Source organism: Dama dama, chromosome 25, assembly GCF_033118175.1.
Source record: "Dama dama isolate Ldn47 chromosome 25, ASM3311817v1, whole genome shotgun sequence".
NCBI lineage: Eukaryota > Metazoa > Chordata > Mammalia > Artiodactyla > Cervidae > Dama > Dama dama.
Window position 1 is genome coordinate 31,887,020 of NC_083705.1, and position 15,035 is coordinate 31,902,054.

Here is a 15,035-nt window from a genome sequence, read left to right on the forward strand (position 1 = left end):
AATATACATTGATTAATTTCTTTACTTTGTCATAAATGGCTTTTACCAATATACACACACTCCTTTAATATCTCTCTTCAAAAAAATAATACCAAATAAATGCCTTGATAATTGAAAAGTAGAATAGTAAATACAAGGAGTGGTAGGACTCTCCTGACAAATTAACAATGTATTCTGTTCTTTTCCCCTGTTTTTAAACTCAGAAAATATGCTTGGTAGTGCTAGTAATTCTTATCTTACAAAATTTTAGGTCACCAAAAGTGCAAATAAGATACATCCCTGTAATGCACATTCTTCTTTTTTAAGATAATGGCTGTCATTTGATCTTATTTAGCCAAGTATGAACTATAGAAAAAGTTTAGCAGGGAAAGGAGCAAAATGGTGAGACCATTTCCAAGTGTCCCCCACCATTCTGATATGGTTACATCTTTCTTAAAAATCTCATGAGACTATGACATGACCAAAGGACCAAAGATTACTTCTCTCAATTAATACTGGTATGTGAACAAGGTTCTCATTTAAGAAAAATAGCAATATATCTTTTACTGCTGTTAGTTTTATGGACGTCTGGAATATGGTTTCAGTAAAGAAAAAAATGAACTCAGACAATACACAAAACAGAAGCCTTGGCTACAAAAATTGTGTAGTATAAAATTTTTATTGAGTAATAATTCACATAAAGCATATAAATCTTAAGTGTATAGCTCAATGTATTTAATTTATGAATAGATTAAGATCAAGATCTATGAGTAAATCATCTAGATCAAGATGTGAACATTTCTTTTACCCCAGAAGATTCTTTGTGTCACTTAGTCAACACCCCTCCATTATTCTGACCTTGGTCACCATGAATTAGTTTTGCCTTCTGCCAATCTTCAGATAAATGTAATAATACAGTAAATATTCTTTTATGTGAAGTCTGGTTTCTTTTACTCAACATCAAACTTGTAGAAGTAGTTACTGTTGCTACATGTAACTGTAGTTTGGTCTTTTAATTGCTGTGTAATATCCCATTGTATATACAACAATTGTTTTTCTATTTTATTATAGATGGACATTTATTTTTAATTTTAACTTTCAAGGATAAAGTTGCTATGGACATTCTCAAACACATATTTGGTGGGGAAAAGCCCTCATTTCTGTTTGGTCTCTACCCAAGAGTAAGAATTGTTAAGTCATAGCATATGTGTGTCTTCAGTTTTAATAGACACTTTCACTTTTCCTAAGAAACTCTACCAATTTACATTTCCACCAGCAATGAACAAGAGTTTCACACAACTATTTTTAAGTGAACTTCAAAATCTGTAATAAATGTTGCCAGTAGAGAATATTTCATCTTCTTATTGCTATTATAATCCTAATTATGGATTATAGCAGGCATCTAAAGTATCATCCTAGTGACTCTCTTATCTCTTTTAGATATCAGCATGAGATTTCACTTTCTAATATAAGGGTTCTTATCACCAGCTGCATATTAAAATCATTGGGGAAACTTATAAAAAGAACACTCTGTCCTGGTTCTCATCAAATTAAATAAAAATTTCTAAAAGTGAGGCATAGACATTGGTAATTTTAAAGAGCCTGGTAAGTCTAATGGGCAGCCATGGTTGAAAACCAGTGGACCAGTATTTTGGTCAGTCTATAAGCTATGTCCCTTCGTTTGTTTTAAGAAGCTGTCTCTAAGTGTTGCTGTGTGTTCTTAGTTTGGACATACCATGTGTATATATGTATATGTTTATATACATACATATACACACATAAGATTTATAGTCCAAAATGAACTGATGGAAATCAAAGGAATCTGTTCATATAATCTCATCTTGATGTGGCTACTGGACTGATGATTATCCACTATGTTCAGCATGCTGAATGAACATCTTGGTTTTTCTCCCATAGAAAACTTTCAGACCATGATTCAACACTCACTCCCTAGTATGAGATGGCAGCCACCATAACCATGTTGGTTGTACCTACCCAGGCTCAAGGACAAGGAGAACCAAGAAATCACCTAGTAACCCAAGGCTTAAATTCACACTACTGAGAAAGGAGGCTTTCTCTAGCTAAATGGCTTGTTAATATCCCCTAGAATTTTAATTTCCATTTCTTGCCTGCTTTGAAAAATACTCTAAGGCATTTCCTGTTTCTGCTTCTCCCAATGGACTCAGATTCTTGTATATAAATCTGAATAGCAGGTGTTGATGTGGAACAGTGGCCTGTGAAGGGCAAATATTTCCTTTTAATCCAAATGCTTCAGACTGGCTGCTTCTGTTTATTGCAGAATTGCTGGGCCCTTGACTGTACTTGTTACTAGGCAGACTGACCTTAGTGTTCCTCCTGCTAGGCCCGGCCCATTGAATCAGTGAAGTGAATAATTCAAGTCAAATTTGCATGTCACTTATCACATGGATGACACAGGTGGCCCTGGTCCCTTGATCTGTCCCTCGCATTATCCACAAGGTCTCTATATTACTCTGTTCCACTTTGCTGGTGGATATCTGCCTGCTATAAGTTATAGGAGACAAGTGCAGTGATAGAAGTTGGTTTTATTTATGATGAAATTAAGAAATGACAGCACTGGGTATATATCTGAAGAAAACCGTAATTCAAAAAGATATATGCATCCCAATGTTCACTGCAACACCACTTAAAAATAACCAGGACATGGAAGCAACCTAAATGTCAATCGAAGGAATGGATAATGAAGATGTGGTACATATACACAGTGGAATATTACTCAGCCGTGAAGAAGAACAAAGTAATGTCATTTGCAGCAATGTGGCTGGACCTAGAGACTGTCATACTTAGTGAAGTAAGTCAGACACAGAAGGTCAAATATCATATGATATCACATGTATGTGGAATTGAAAAAAAGGGGTAAAATGAACTTATTGATGAAACAAAAGTAGAGTCACAGATGTAGAAAACAAACTTAAGGTTATCAGGGATGGGGGGAGTGATATATTGAGAGATTGGTACTGACATATACATACTACTATCAATTTATTTAAAATAGGTAACTAATAAGAACTTGCTTTGTAGAACAGGGAACTCTTATTTAATACCCTGTAATGGCCTATATAGGAAAAGAATATAAAAAAAGAGTGGATATATGCGTAACTCTGATTCACTCTGCTGTGACCTGAAACTAATACAACTTTGTAATCAACTATACTTCAATAACATTTTTTATTGAAATACAAGTATCTAAACCGCTTGCTTCATAGTCTTAACTATCCAGTTGAGGTGTTTCTTTGAGAGAAGGATATAGACGCCGGGCCCTCGAGGGTCTCCGCATTTCCCCTCCATGCCAAAGGCAGTGATGCCTCTGAAAGTGCCTTCACATATCAGAGGGCTTCCAGAATCTCCCTTGGGGAAAACAAGAGGAATGGTGGAGATCAGCATCAAGTATGACCACTAGCAGCATGGAAGAAATGCCATTCAATGTGAAGCATTTAATGTGAAGTTAAGACCAACCTTGACTTACTTGATGATGAGTGCTTAAAAAACCAAAATGTTGAGGAATATTCAATGATATAGTCAATTTTTTTTTCTCTATTTGTTTACAAAGCAGTGAAAATTGAAATGAAACTTGAATTATTAATTTGTGGAATCCAGTGATTTTGAGACAGACTCTCTGCTTTGGAAACTCCTTTTTGTCATTTTCTCAAAATGCTGAGTAACTCAAGGCATAAAATAGTTAAATGCAGATGGGCCATTGAGGCAAAGAATAAAAGCTATGTTTTCTAGTTCTTCTGGGAGTTGTTTTCTCAAAGGAACAAAACCAAAGCAACTTGTACTTCATCTTCTCAAACAGAAATTGCTCCCTTGAATCTCTCTTTTTTTAAATGAGAAAGAAACATTTAATGAAATAAGTTATACAATAATATCTCTTAAGAGCATATGGAATGTGAAAGACTCAAACTTAAATCAAATGAAACTCAAACTTCATCAATGCAGTAACCATTGAAGAGAAAATTACATAATAAAGCTTGGGTCTATCACCTTATCATAGGCTCAGTGAACATTAAAATTAGACCTTGGAGGTCAGTTCCTTCAAACTCTCACAAATGCCATTCTTCTCTAGCAAACATTGTTCATTTAGTCAATATTCATGGAGCACCTACCAGGTGCCATGTAGTCTTCTAGACACTAGGACAAGATCAGTGAACAAAATAGACGAAAAGTACTCCTCTTGTGGAATTTGCATTATTCTTTGCTCTTCCTCCCAAGTCTCTTGAGCATCTGATGCTAGATGGATGCTCCTGGAAGTCAGTGATTACACTTCAGAGCTGCCTGGTTCCACCAGGAGGGAGGCTTCAGTTAGCTGTGAGTCATGCTTTATTCTTGTGACTGCAGTACCCAGTATGTGACCTTGCATTCTCTCAAGGAACTCTTTGCGACCCCGTGGACCAAACAGTCCATGGAATTCTCTAGGTCAGAATACTGGAGTGGGTAGCCTTTCCCTTCTCTAGGGGAGTTTCCCAACCTGGAGATCAAACCCAGGTCTCCTGCGTTGCAGGCGGATTCTACACCAGCTGAGCCATAAAGGAAGCCCCAAGGAACTCTAGATCAGCATATTTAAAGATATTTAAAGTCTAGAGACCCAATCGGCTGTTTCCCTGCTATGGCTTTAGGGATGACGGGTGTTTCTGGATGGAGAGTCATTGAGGCTTGTACATGGATTCTGCAAATGAAAGGTTCTGAGAGCACAGTTCCTCCCCGGGGAGGTGAGAAGGGACAGACCAGTGCCCAGGGCTTAAACCGGTCGTCAAGTGTTCTTCTGCTCCTATCTTTAAGCAGAGACCTGTCCCAGCCCTTCTCAGGGCATGCTGAGAGGGAGGCTTGTGTCTCTGGTATGGGGTGCTTGGAAGTTGTTTCCAAAGGTCGAGCTTGGCTCTAGGGAGCTATACAGTTTACTCCAAGATCTTCAGTCAGTCTTGGGAATGCAGGTATTTCAGACTTACCTGGCTAAATGGCAGAGGGATTATTAGGGAGTGCTCAGATGGGCAAAGGTACTTAAGGCCCTAGATGAACCCTGACTTCAGCTCTCCTGAGTGTTACATATCTTTTTTCAGTTTAGATCTATATATGTTAATATGAAAAATGAGAAAAAATTGCTTCTTAGTGGTTTTTGATATAAAATTAAGAATATGCAGTAGTTCAACCCAGGCACTAGCAGTGAACGTGTTATGATGAACAACTCATCTGAGCTGAGAACATTAATTTATTTGACTGGAGTTTTATCAGACTTCTTTTAAAAAGCACTAGGACCCTGTAAAAGCCAATGCAAATCATGACATTACGTTCTCTATATCTGTATGACTTAACCCAACAGCTCAAGTTTGGGATCTTATTTTACTTACCTCGCAGGAGTCTTTTCCACCTTGGAGGCTTCCAGCACAAATCATATTCAGTCCAATCACAGGTTTATAATTATAGTGTGACTGATCATTGCAGATTTTTCTGTCTATGATAGTGACATTGACTTCTCTCAAAATATCAGACCGAGGGGAATTATTGTGAAACTTTCCCCACCCTGCAACTCGACACGCAGTTCCTGGTTTCACATCACTGCCCACTTTTGGGAGCTGAAGGATAGCCACATTTTTATTAAGTGTTGCTTTTTTGTTCAGCTGTTGGAAGGCAAGCAAAAAGAGTTAACAGAACAAGATAATAAAAATTTAAGTTCTAGCCCAACCACCAGGGACCCCCTTATACAGTTATCAGGCCACTGAGAAAGATTTCCATATCAGAAGCCAGATTGTAGGAGCTTCTATGACTTTTGAATCAGTCAAAAGTATAATCAAAGGTTTGTACCTTTAGAAGCTTAAGATCGCCTTCACGTGTGTCCTGGTCATAGCACGGATAGGGAAACTCTTTCTTAATGGACATGATCTGTTTTTCAGGCTCTTTCTTGGTTATTGAGTGAGCCCCAAGAATGATCTGGGTTTTCCGGTTCCTGAAAACAGACACCATACTGTTTATTTGGTTTACTCTTTAAATCAGGAGCTTAGCATATTATGGGCTGATCAGTTTCACTGTCCCATCTATAAATGTGCTTGCTGTGGAAATACCTGTTTGTGACTCAGAAAAAAAATGTATACTTTAAAGAATAAAAGTGAATTGTTTATGAATTTATCATTATCATTATCATCATGCTGACCTGCAGCTTATTTATAACAAGCTAAACTAGGTTCATTGAAAATCAAATGATAAGAGAATTCCATGGGGGACTTCCTCGTTGGTCCAGTGGTTGGAGTCCACCTGCCAGTGCAGTGGACGCGGATTACATCCCTGGTCTGGGAGGATTCCACATGCCGCAGGGCGGCTAGGCCAGTGCACCATGACTACGGAAGTCCTTGGGCCCTAGAGCCTGTGCTCCACAACAAGAGAAGCCACTGCAGGGAGAAGCCCACACACAGCAACTAGAGAGTAGCTCCTGCTTGCCGCAACTAGAGAAAGCCTGCTCGCAGCAACAGCCAAAAATTAAAATGAATATGTAATAAATATTAAAAAAAGAGAATTCCATGGTAGCTAAGCCAAGTCTTGGGATCTTTGGTGGAGTTATACTGCTGTCCCCCTCAACCTTCCTTTAGTTGTAATAGGGAATCCAGTTGCAGATAACTGGAACACAGAAATCTCAGTGGTCTAACAACAAAAGCAAAAGACACTCGATAGCTGTAGAACTGATGCACTGAAGAAATCTTTGTAAGAGGACAACAAACTTATCTTAAATGGGCAAACTTTCAGAAATAGATTGCTTAATGGAAGACCCTATGTGCATGGCACTGAGTGTGTGTATTTGAGGGAAAGGTGGTCTAAAGGGGGGCCCCTTCAGATCTTCCTTTTCTTACACCATTCTGAAGATTCATTTTGGTTAATAAAATCAAGATACTCTCTGATGTATTAATGATGAAGGCCATTATTATTCATAACTTAGCATAAACTACACCAACAATATATTCACACTGCTGTTTTTCCATTACACAGCTGATATCAGTCTCACTTAGACCTTAGAACAGCGCTTTCAGTAGAGTATACTTTGATGATGAAATATTCTATAAGTCTGCACTGTCAAATATGGAGCCCCATGTAGGCTACCGAGGACTTGAAATGTGGCCAGTGAGACTGAGGATCTAAATTTGTCATTTGACTTAATTTTAATGAATGAAAATGTATATAACTATAGATAACTCACATAACCAACATGATAGTGGCTATCATAATGGACAGCCCAAGTTTAGAGGCTTGATTTAGGGGCGAAGAAAAGACCAGCCCTGAAAGTGGTTTGAAGGCCGTGGTTGACCATGGTTATGAAATGGCTGCAGGTGTGAGAAGTTTTAAGAAAACAGGAAGGCTTCTTTTCAAAAGAAGCCTTCTTTACTTGACAGTGGTGCTCAGGCCCCTGAGGGGACACTGACGTTTTTCTCCTTTCTGCACCATCAAGACCAGAAGCCAAGACCTGCAGCCCTTGAGCCTGGTGGCTCCAGAGGAGATCTTCCAAAAGTGCTCTGGATGCTGCTTCCTCACTGGTCTGATTCTCTGGGGATGAGTCTGGCCTCAACTCCCTTTTGCGGGTAAAGCAAGCTGCCAAAGATGTAAATAATGTGAAGATCCTGTGGCTTTAATGATATTTACTCTCTTTGTTAATATTCCCCCAAGTTAGACTATCTCCACAAATTTTTTTTTTTTTTTTTTAACCCAAGAACATACAGGTCACAGTGAGCTGCAGTCAATACCCAGTTTTTGGCAATCAAAGCTCCGGCACAGATATTTTCCCCCTTAAGTAGCACCATGTAGGGTCTTGAATGAGGAGTCACTTCATTTCCTCCAATAATTTTTTCACAGAGATCTATTCAAAAGACAAAGACAAGTCATATCAGTGACCACCCTAAAGAGCTCTACTTATAATCACGTTTCTAAATGTTCTTGCCTGGAGAATCCCAGGGACGGAGGAGCCTGGTGGGCTGCCGTCTATGGGGTCGCACAGAGTCGGACACGACTGAAGTGACTTAGCAGCAGCAGCAGCACAGACAAGGAGAGGAAATGGCAATGCGCTCCAGTGTTCATGCCTGGAGAATCCCGTGGACAGAGGAGCCTGGTGGGCTGCTGTCCATGGGGTCGCACAGAGTCAGACACGATTGAAGCGAGTTAGCGTCATACATGCATTGGAGAAGGAAATGGCAACCCACTCCAGTGTTCTTGTCTGGAGAATCCCAGGAACAGAGGAGCCTGGTGAGCTGCTGTCTATGGGGTCGCACAGAGTCGGACACGACTGAAGTGACTTAGCAGCAGCAGCAAGGCTAGACATGCTTTTCCCACACAGGAGGAGGGATGAAAGCATACTCCACCCTCTTCATGTCAATTTCAGATGTGGGCATGCATGCTAAGTCTCTTCAGTCGTGTTCAACTCTTTTCAACCCTATGGACTGTAGCCTGACAGGCTCCTTTGTCCACGGGATTCTCCAAGCAAGAATACTGGAGTGGGTTGCCATGCCTTCCTCCAGGGTATCCTTGACCCAGGGATCGAACTCGTGTCTCTAGGATCGACCCAGCTCCTACATTGCTGGTGGATTCTTTACCATGGAGCCACCAGCAAAGCCCAGATCAGATACCTGAATGTAAATCCCATTCCTGTTGGAATCTGAGAGGTTTCGCTCTTTCACCCACAGAAGCCATGCCATTGGCAGGTCCAGGGATTATCAGGCTGGAAATCTGTCACAACCACTGGCCTCAGCCCTCAGGACTTGCTAAGGGCAGACAACTGTGCATGAGTTTATACCAGTAACTGGTGCTACAGGAACTGCTGGTGTCTGCCCATCCCTCCCCTTTTCTGGCTAAGTATTAATCCGGGGGAAGCAGAGTTGCTTTTACAAGCTTGAAAACCGCCCTTTTCACTCCGAGCTCTTGAAAAACACCACAGCTTACAAATCGGCATTAACACCTTTTAGCTGTAACCCTACCCATGAGTTTTTTGGTCATCATGAGTCTTTTGCTTATTGAAATTTGCACCCTTCTCATTCCAAGGGTGTATGCATTCCAATGCATACTCTCATTCCAATATTCTTGCCTGGAGAATCCCAGGGACGGGAGCCTGGTGGGCTGCCATCTATGGGATCGCACAGAGTCAGACACGACTGACGTGACTTAGCAGCAGCAGCCTTTATAAACTGAGAGACTATCTTTTGCACCTGAAACTCTTCTTCAATCTCCAGACTGAACCACTTGGTTTAATTTAAGCCCTTTTCTAATGAAGAGAAGTGAGAAGATGCTATAAGGAGAGAATTCTGCCTTAGCCAAATTTCCTTGGTGATAGACCAAGAGTAGAGACTTATTATTAGGGAAGAGGGAGATGGAAGCCCAAAATCACTGCAGATGGTGATTGCAGCCTTGAAATTAAAAGACTCTTACTGCTTGGAAGGAAAGTTATGACCAACCTAGACAGCATATTAAAGAGCAGAGACATTACTTTGTCAACAAACGTCTGTCTAGTCAAGGCTATGGTTTTTCCAGTGGTCATGTATGGATGTGAGAGTTGGACTATAAAGAAAGCTGAGTGCCAAAGAATTGATGCTTTTGAACTGTGGTGTTGGAGAAGACCCCTAAGAGTTCCTTGGACTGCAGGGAGATCCAACCATTCCATACTAAAGGAGATCAGTCCTGGGTGTTCACTGGAAGGACTGATGCTGAAGCTGAAACTCCAGTACTTTGGCCACCTGATGTGAAGAGCTGACTCATTTGAAAAGACCCTGATGCTGGGAAAGATTGAGGGCAGGAGGAAAAGGTGACAACAGAGGATGAGATGGTTGGATGGCATCACCGACTCAATGGACATGGGTTTGGGTAGACTCCGGCAGTTGATGATGGACAGGGAGGCCTGGCGTGCTGCAGTTCATGGGGTCGCAAAGAGTCGGACATGACTGAGTGACTGAAGTGAACTGAACTGAACCGAACTGAGATGGAAGCAGAAGGCAAACCATCCCTGTTGGTTGAAAGGATGTTGTGCCCTCTTGATATACTCTCAGCGCCATGTTCCTGCACCAGATGTTCTTGGATTCTTCTCAAACATTGCTCCTGACCATTGACTAGGCCTCATGTTTCTCTCAGTAGGGCACAGTGCCTGTTACTCTTTTATTAAAGCCAACTCATTGCCAGATTTACAATGAGATGTAAATGATGAGAGGGATAGGGAAAATGGGTGTCCAGAAGGGCTCTCATTTCCAGAAGGGAGTTGGGGAGGGGAAATCCTAGGCTCTAGAAGTAAAAGGATAAGGAACTTAGAGAAACAAATAGAACTTCACCTACATCTCAGTTTTCCTGATGGATATCGTGAAGAGATGGATTCCAAAGATGCATCTTTGGACTGAGCTGTAGAAATTGTAAACTCAGTACAATACTTCATTTTGCAGAGTCCTGTGCTTGGTGAGCACAGAAAAAAGTCCCCGTCTCCCGCAAACTAGGATTCGGGAAGAGGAATTAGAACAGGTGAAAAGCTTTAAAAACTAGCAATTCTTGGTTCCCACCTAGAATCAAAATAAATTAAAATCAAATAGGACCAGGGCTGAGATGTCAGTATTGTTTCAAAGCCTCCAGAGGATTCTAATGTGTAGAAAGATTGAGACAACCTGTCTAGAGGATCAAATCTTGCTTTGCTGTGTCTGTTCCATTTGGGGACCCATACTACTCTCTCTCTGACTGAAGGAAACAGAGTAATTTGCGTTTGCTATTTCCTTTGAAGAAAAGATATGATTGGATTTTTTTTTAATATGCTTGGTTTCAGTGTTTCATAGGACATGGGCTTCCCCAGTGGTTCAGCCCATCTGTCTGCATGCAGGAGACATGGATTCGATTCCTGGGACGGAAAGATCCCCTGGAGTAGAAAATGGCATCCCACTCCAATATCCTTGCCTGGGAAATCCCATGAACAGAGGAGCCTGGTGGGCAATAATCCATGGGTTCACAAAAGAGTTATACATGACTTAGTGACTAAACAACAACAATAACATGCTCTAACATAGTTGTTGGAACACACTTGTATTTTGCTGCTGCTTAGTCGCTCAGTCATGTCCAACTCTTTGTGACCCCATGGTCTGTAGCCTGCCAGGCTTCTCTGTCCATGGGGATTCTTCAGGCAAGAATATTGGTGGTGGGTTGTCATGCCCTCCTCCAAGGGATCTTCCCAACCCAGGGAGCGAACCCAGGTCTCTTGCACTGCAGGCAGATTCTTTAGCATCCTAGTCGCAAGGGAAGCCCATACTTATATTAATAGTACTCTGTCCATTCTTCTGTTTCTAATGTCCTGCAACCTTATTATTTCTAAAATTTCTCCTTATTTTTAGGTGCAAGATAAACCAGAGATCTTCCTCGGGAATTTTTGGTAAGATAGGTTGCATCAGCCCTTGTCCACCATTTCTACCTCCCAAAACTGCCAGACCATGGAGAAAACCCAAGCTCTACACTTGTTGGCACAGTTCAGCCTAGCCCCAGAGTCGTTATTAGTGCCTAGAAAGATTTTAAGGAATATTTAGAGCTACTCAGGGCTATTGTACCCAGGGCTATGCCCTATTACCCTTCTAGAGAGAATCCCATGACTTTTACAGCATTTTAAACTAATGCCTGTGCAGCTCACATAAAATCAGGCTAGTTGGTTACTACTTAGTGCATCAAAGAATATACTTAATACAAAACACTGTAGCACTGCCAAAGAGCTCCCAGTGTCCTAATGTATTCCCAAGGACATACTAGCCTAGAGAAAAAATGATGAATATTTGAATCATTTTGACTTGGGGGGGGTACATCTAGGTCAGGTTTTTTTTTTAAAGACTGATGGATTATTGAAGTACAGTTGATTTTGTCGTTAAAGCTATCTATGCATTTTCTGCAGCAAGAAAGGCTGAGGTGTCACTATTCCTTTCCTGAAAGGTGCTATTTGTTTTCCTAATTTAAGAGCTTTATGTCTGTTTGATTACTTGTATTTACAGTGTCCTTTTGGGCAATTTTCAAGCCATAAATTGGCAGCACTGGTGGTTCCATTATCTTTTAATAAAGGAATTGTAAAGAAGAAAGAAGGATTTTTCCTTCTAAAATAAAGATATATGTGGAGGGACTGCCCAGGTGCCCCAGTGGTTAAGATTCTGTGCTCCCAATGCAGGGGCACAGGCTCAATCCCTGGTCTGGGAACTAAGAGCCCACATGTCGCAACCAAGATCCAATGCAACCAAGTAAATGAATGAATAAAAATTAAAAAAAAAAGATAAATGTAGAATCCAAGGAAGAATGTTAAGACTTGCAGAAAAAAAGTCTCCTCTTAGAACACTTAATTAATATTGCCAAATAGTCTACTCCATTTTACTTAATTTATTATAGTGGAAATGACAAGGATCAGTCTTACCTTCAGGAATTAGGAGAAAAACGACAATCGAGAGAGTGGCTGCCAGAAAGGTAGAGGAGTTCCTCATTGCGGCTGGTGTCTCCACATCAATCAATGTGAAATCTGTTTTCAGTTCTTGACTAGCTCTTATTTATATACTGAGAGTACAAAGGATGTGGTTTCCTTTCTTTTCTTTCTTTCCAATTTCAAAGTTAGGCATTAGGTAAAGAAACCCCACAAGTGAGAACGGTGAGTGACCTCTCCTCACCAGTGGGTGTGCCCCCCTCGGCGAGGACCTCTGCCGGGAGAGGGTTGTAAATCCGTGGCAGGTGGGGACTATGGACCTTGTTGCCATCAGAAGATAGTATACAAGAGACCTCAAATGTTTCAGCTGAGGTTTTGAGCATTCTAGTTTTCATCATCAGCAACATTATCTTCTCTATCCATTACCTAGCATAAATGAAAGCTCTTTATAGACTTTAATCAGAGATTTAAAATTGGTTGCCTAAAAATTGGTCACTAGCCGAATGTCTTTTTTAGTCATCGCCTAGGGTTTTGCAAGAATGAATCAGCCAAGGACACATGGAAATGTAGGAGGGAATCTTATTTGTTCATAAACTCCTGCCTGGATTTTCCTTCTCCACTTTGTGGAGGTAATTTGTTGTGCCCCTATCTGGAATCTGGCAGGTGGGGACAGAGGCTGGTGGGGTTAGGGAGCACTGGTTCTTTCCAGGCCAGCCTCTGATTGTGCTTCCCCTGATGGTTTGATTTTACAACTTTAGACATGTGAGAATATCTGAATTTCTCCTCCCTCCCTCCTTCCCTTCCTTTCTTTCCTCCCTTTCTTCTTTCTGGATTTAGCTAAGAAAGGAAAATTGGAGTCAGACATTGCTATTTTGTTCCAGCATTGGAGAACAACTTGTCTCTAAGAAGGATCATTCTCAGTCTCTGAAGGAACAGTATTAGGTATGCTTTCTATTAGAAATGTCATCAGCTCTTCTTCTGAGCTGAGGATGTGGTCTTTATTATACTACATAAATAGTAATGTGTTCGATCAGGGTGTTTGCTGTTAACCAGCCATCCCCAGCGTTAACACCCTGAGGCTTTCAAACTCAGAGCTTGCTTTTTCAGAAATCACATGACCTTGGAAGGAAACCCCACCGAGACCCCCTGTGTTTCCTTTTCTCACCTATCACTGGTGCATCAGAGATGAATCATTTTCAGTAAAATAGTGGGATACTCTGCTTCTGGTTTTGGTGAATAATTTTAACGCAGACTTTTTAAAAAGTCAAATTTTAATTGGCTATAGCTACTGAAAATTTCCTAAAGGAAACATTGATAGTTCTGTTTCTTTTTATGTGAATGTGCTTTACCCTCCCTCGACACATGGTAATGTTTAAAAAGATATTTATTTATTTTATTTTTGACTGTGCTAGGGCTTTCTTGCTGCGCGTGGGCTTTCTCTAGTTGCAGTGAGCAGGGGCTACTCTGTGGTGCAGGAGCTTCTCTTTGCAGTGGCTTCTCTTGTTGTGGAGTACAGGCCCTAGAGTGAAGGCTCAGTAGCTGTGGGGCACGGGCTTAGTTATCCCGTGGCATGTGGGATCTTCTCAGACCAGGGAGGAACTCGTGCCCCCTGCATTGGCAGGGGGGGCTCTTAAGCACTGGACCACCATGGAAATACCTCGTGATGATTTTTAACAGCTTTTGAGATATAATTTATATACTATCAAGATCACTCATTTGAAGTGTATCATTCACTGGCTTTTAAGCTGTTTTGAGTTGTGCAACCATCACTGTAATCTGATTCTAGAACACTTATCATTCCCGAAGGAAGTCTCATAGCCATTAGCAGTCACTCTGCATTACCTGCCTTTTCCTGACTCCCCTGCCCTAGACAACCTCTAATCTAATATCTGGCTTCTTAGACTTGCCTATTTTGGACATTTCATATAAATGGAAATGCACAATATGTGGTCTTCTGTGATTGACTTCTTTCACTTGGCATGATGCTTTTTATTCCTTTTTATTGTCAAATAATATTCCATCACATGGAAATATATTTTATTTGCCAGTTCAGCAGCTGATATACTTTTCGTTGTTTCTACTTTTTACCTATTATGAATAATGCTGCTGTGAGCATTTATGTACAAGTTTTTCTGTGGACATATGTTTTCAGGTGGGGCATAAACCTAAGAATGGGATGACTATGTCATATTTTAGCTATGTTTAGCATCTTGAAGAACTTCTATTTTTTAAAGTGGCTGAATCATTTTATATTGCATTAACAATGTTCCAGGTTTCTAAAGATTAACATTAACAATGTTCCAGGAATCTAAAGAAGATTCCAGGTTTCTAAACTATTGTCAGTATTTTCTATTAGTATTATTTCTTTACAATTGCTATTCTAGTGAGTGTGAAGAAGTTTCTAATTGTGGTCTTGACTTGCATTTCTGTAATGACTAATGACTAATGTTGAGTTTCTTTTCATGTGGCCCCAGGGGAGTCCCATAAGTATAAATTTAAAAAATTGTAAATTAAGGCTACCTATTCATACTCTTGGAAAAATGTTTAATTTATTCCAGTTGTGAGTGAGCCTTTGCAATGTTGTAAGCCAGTAATTCTCGAAGTGTGGTTGGTGGACTCCTGGGTGTTCCTGAAACCTTTT

The 15,035-nt window shown here is 40.6% G+C and overlaps 1 protein-coding gene across 1 annotated transcript; it reads right to left on the reverse strand.

Moving 5' to 3' along the window:
- Positions 1–639: 639 nt before the first annotated feature.
- On the reverse strand, positions 640–12,541 carry LOC133046797 (granzyme A-like). Its single transcript, XM_061129792.1, has 5 exons — positions 12,392–12,541; positions 7,714–7,852; positions 5,818–5,959; positions 5,364–5,633; positions 640–3,366 (listed from the first exon to the last, which is right to left on the reverse strand). The coding sequence occupies exons 1-5, from the start codon at positions 12,456–12,458 to the stop codon at positions 3,205–3,207; spliced, it is 780 nt and encodes a 259-aa protein (XP_060985775.1). The 5' UTR covers positions 12,459–12,541; the 3' UTR covers positions 640–3,204.
- Positions 12,542–15,035: the final 2,494 nt, after the last annotated feature.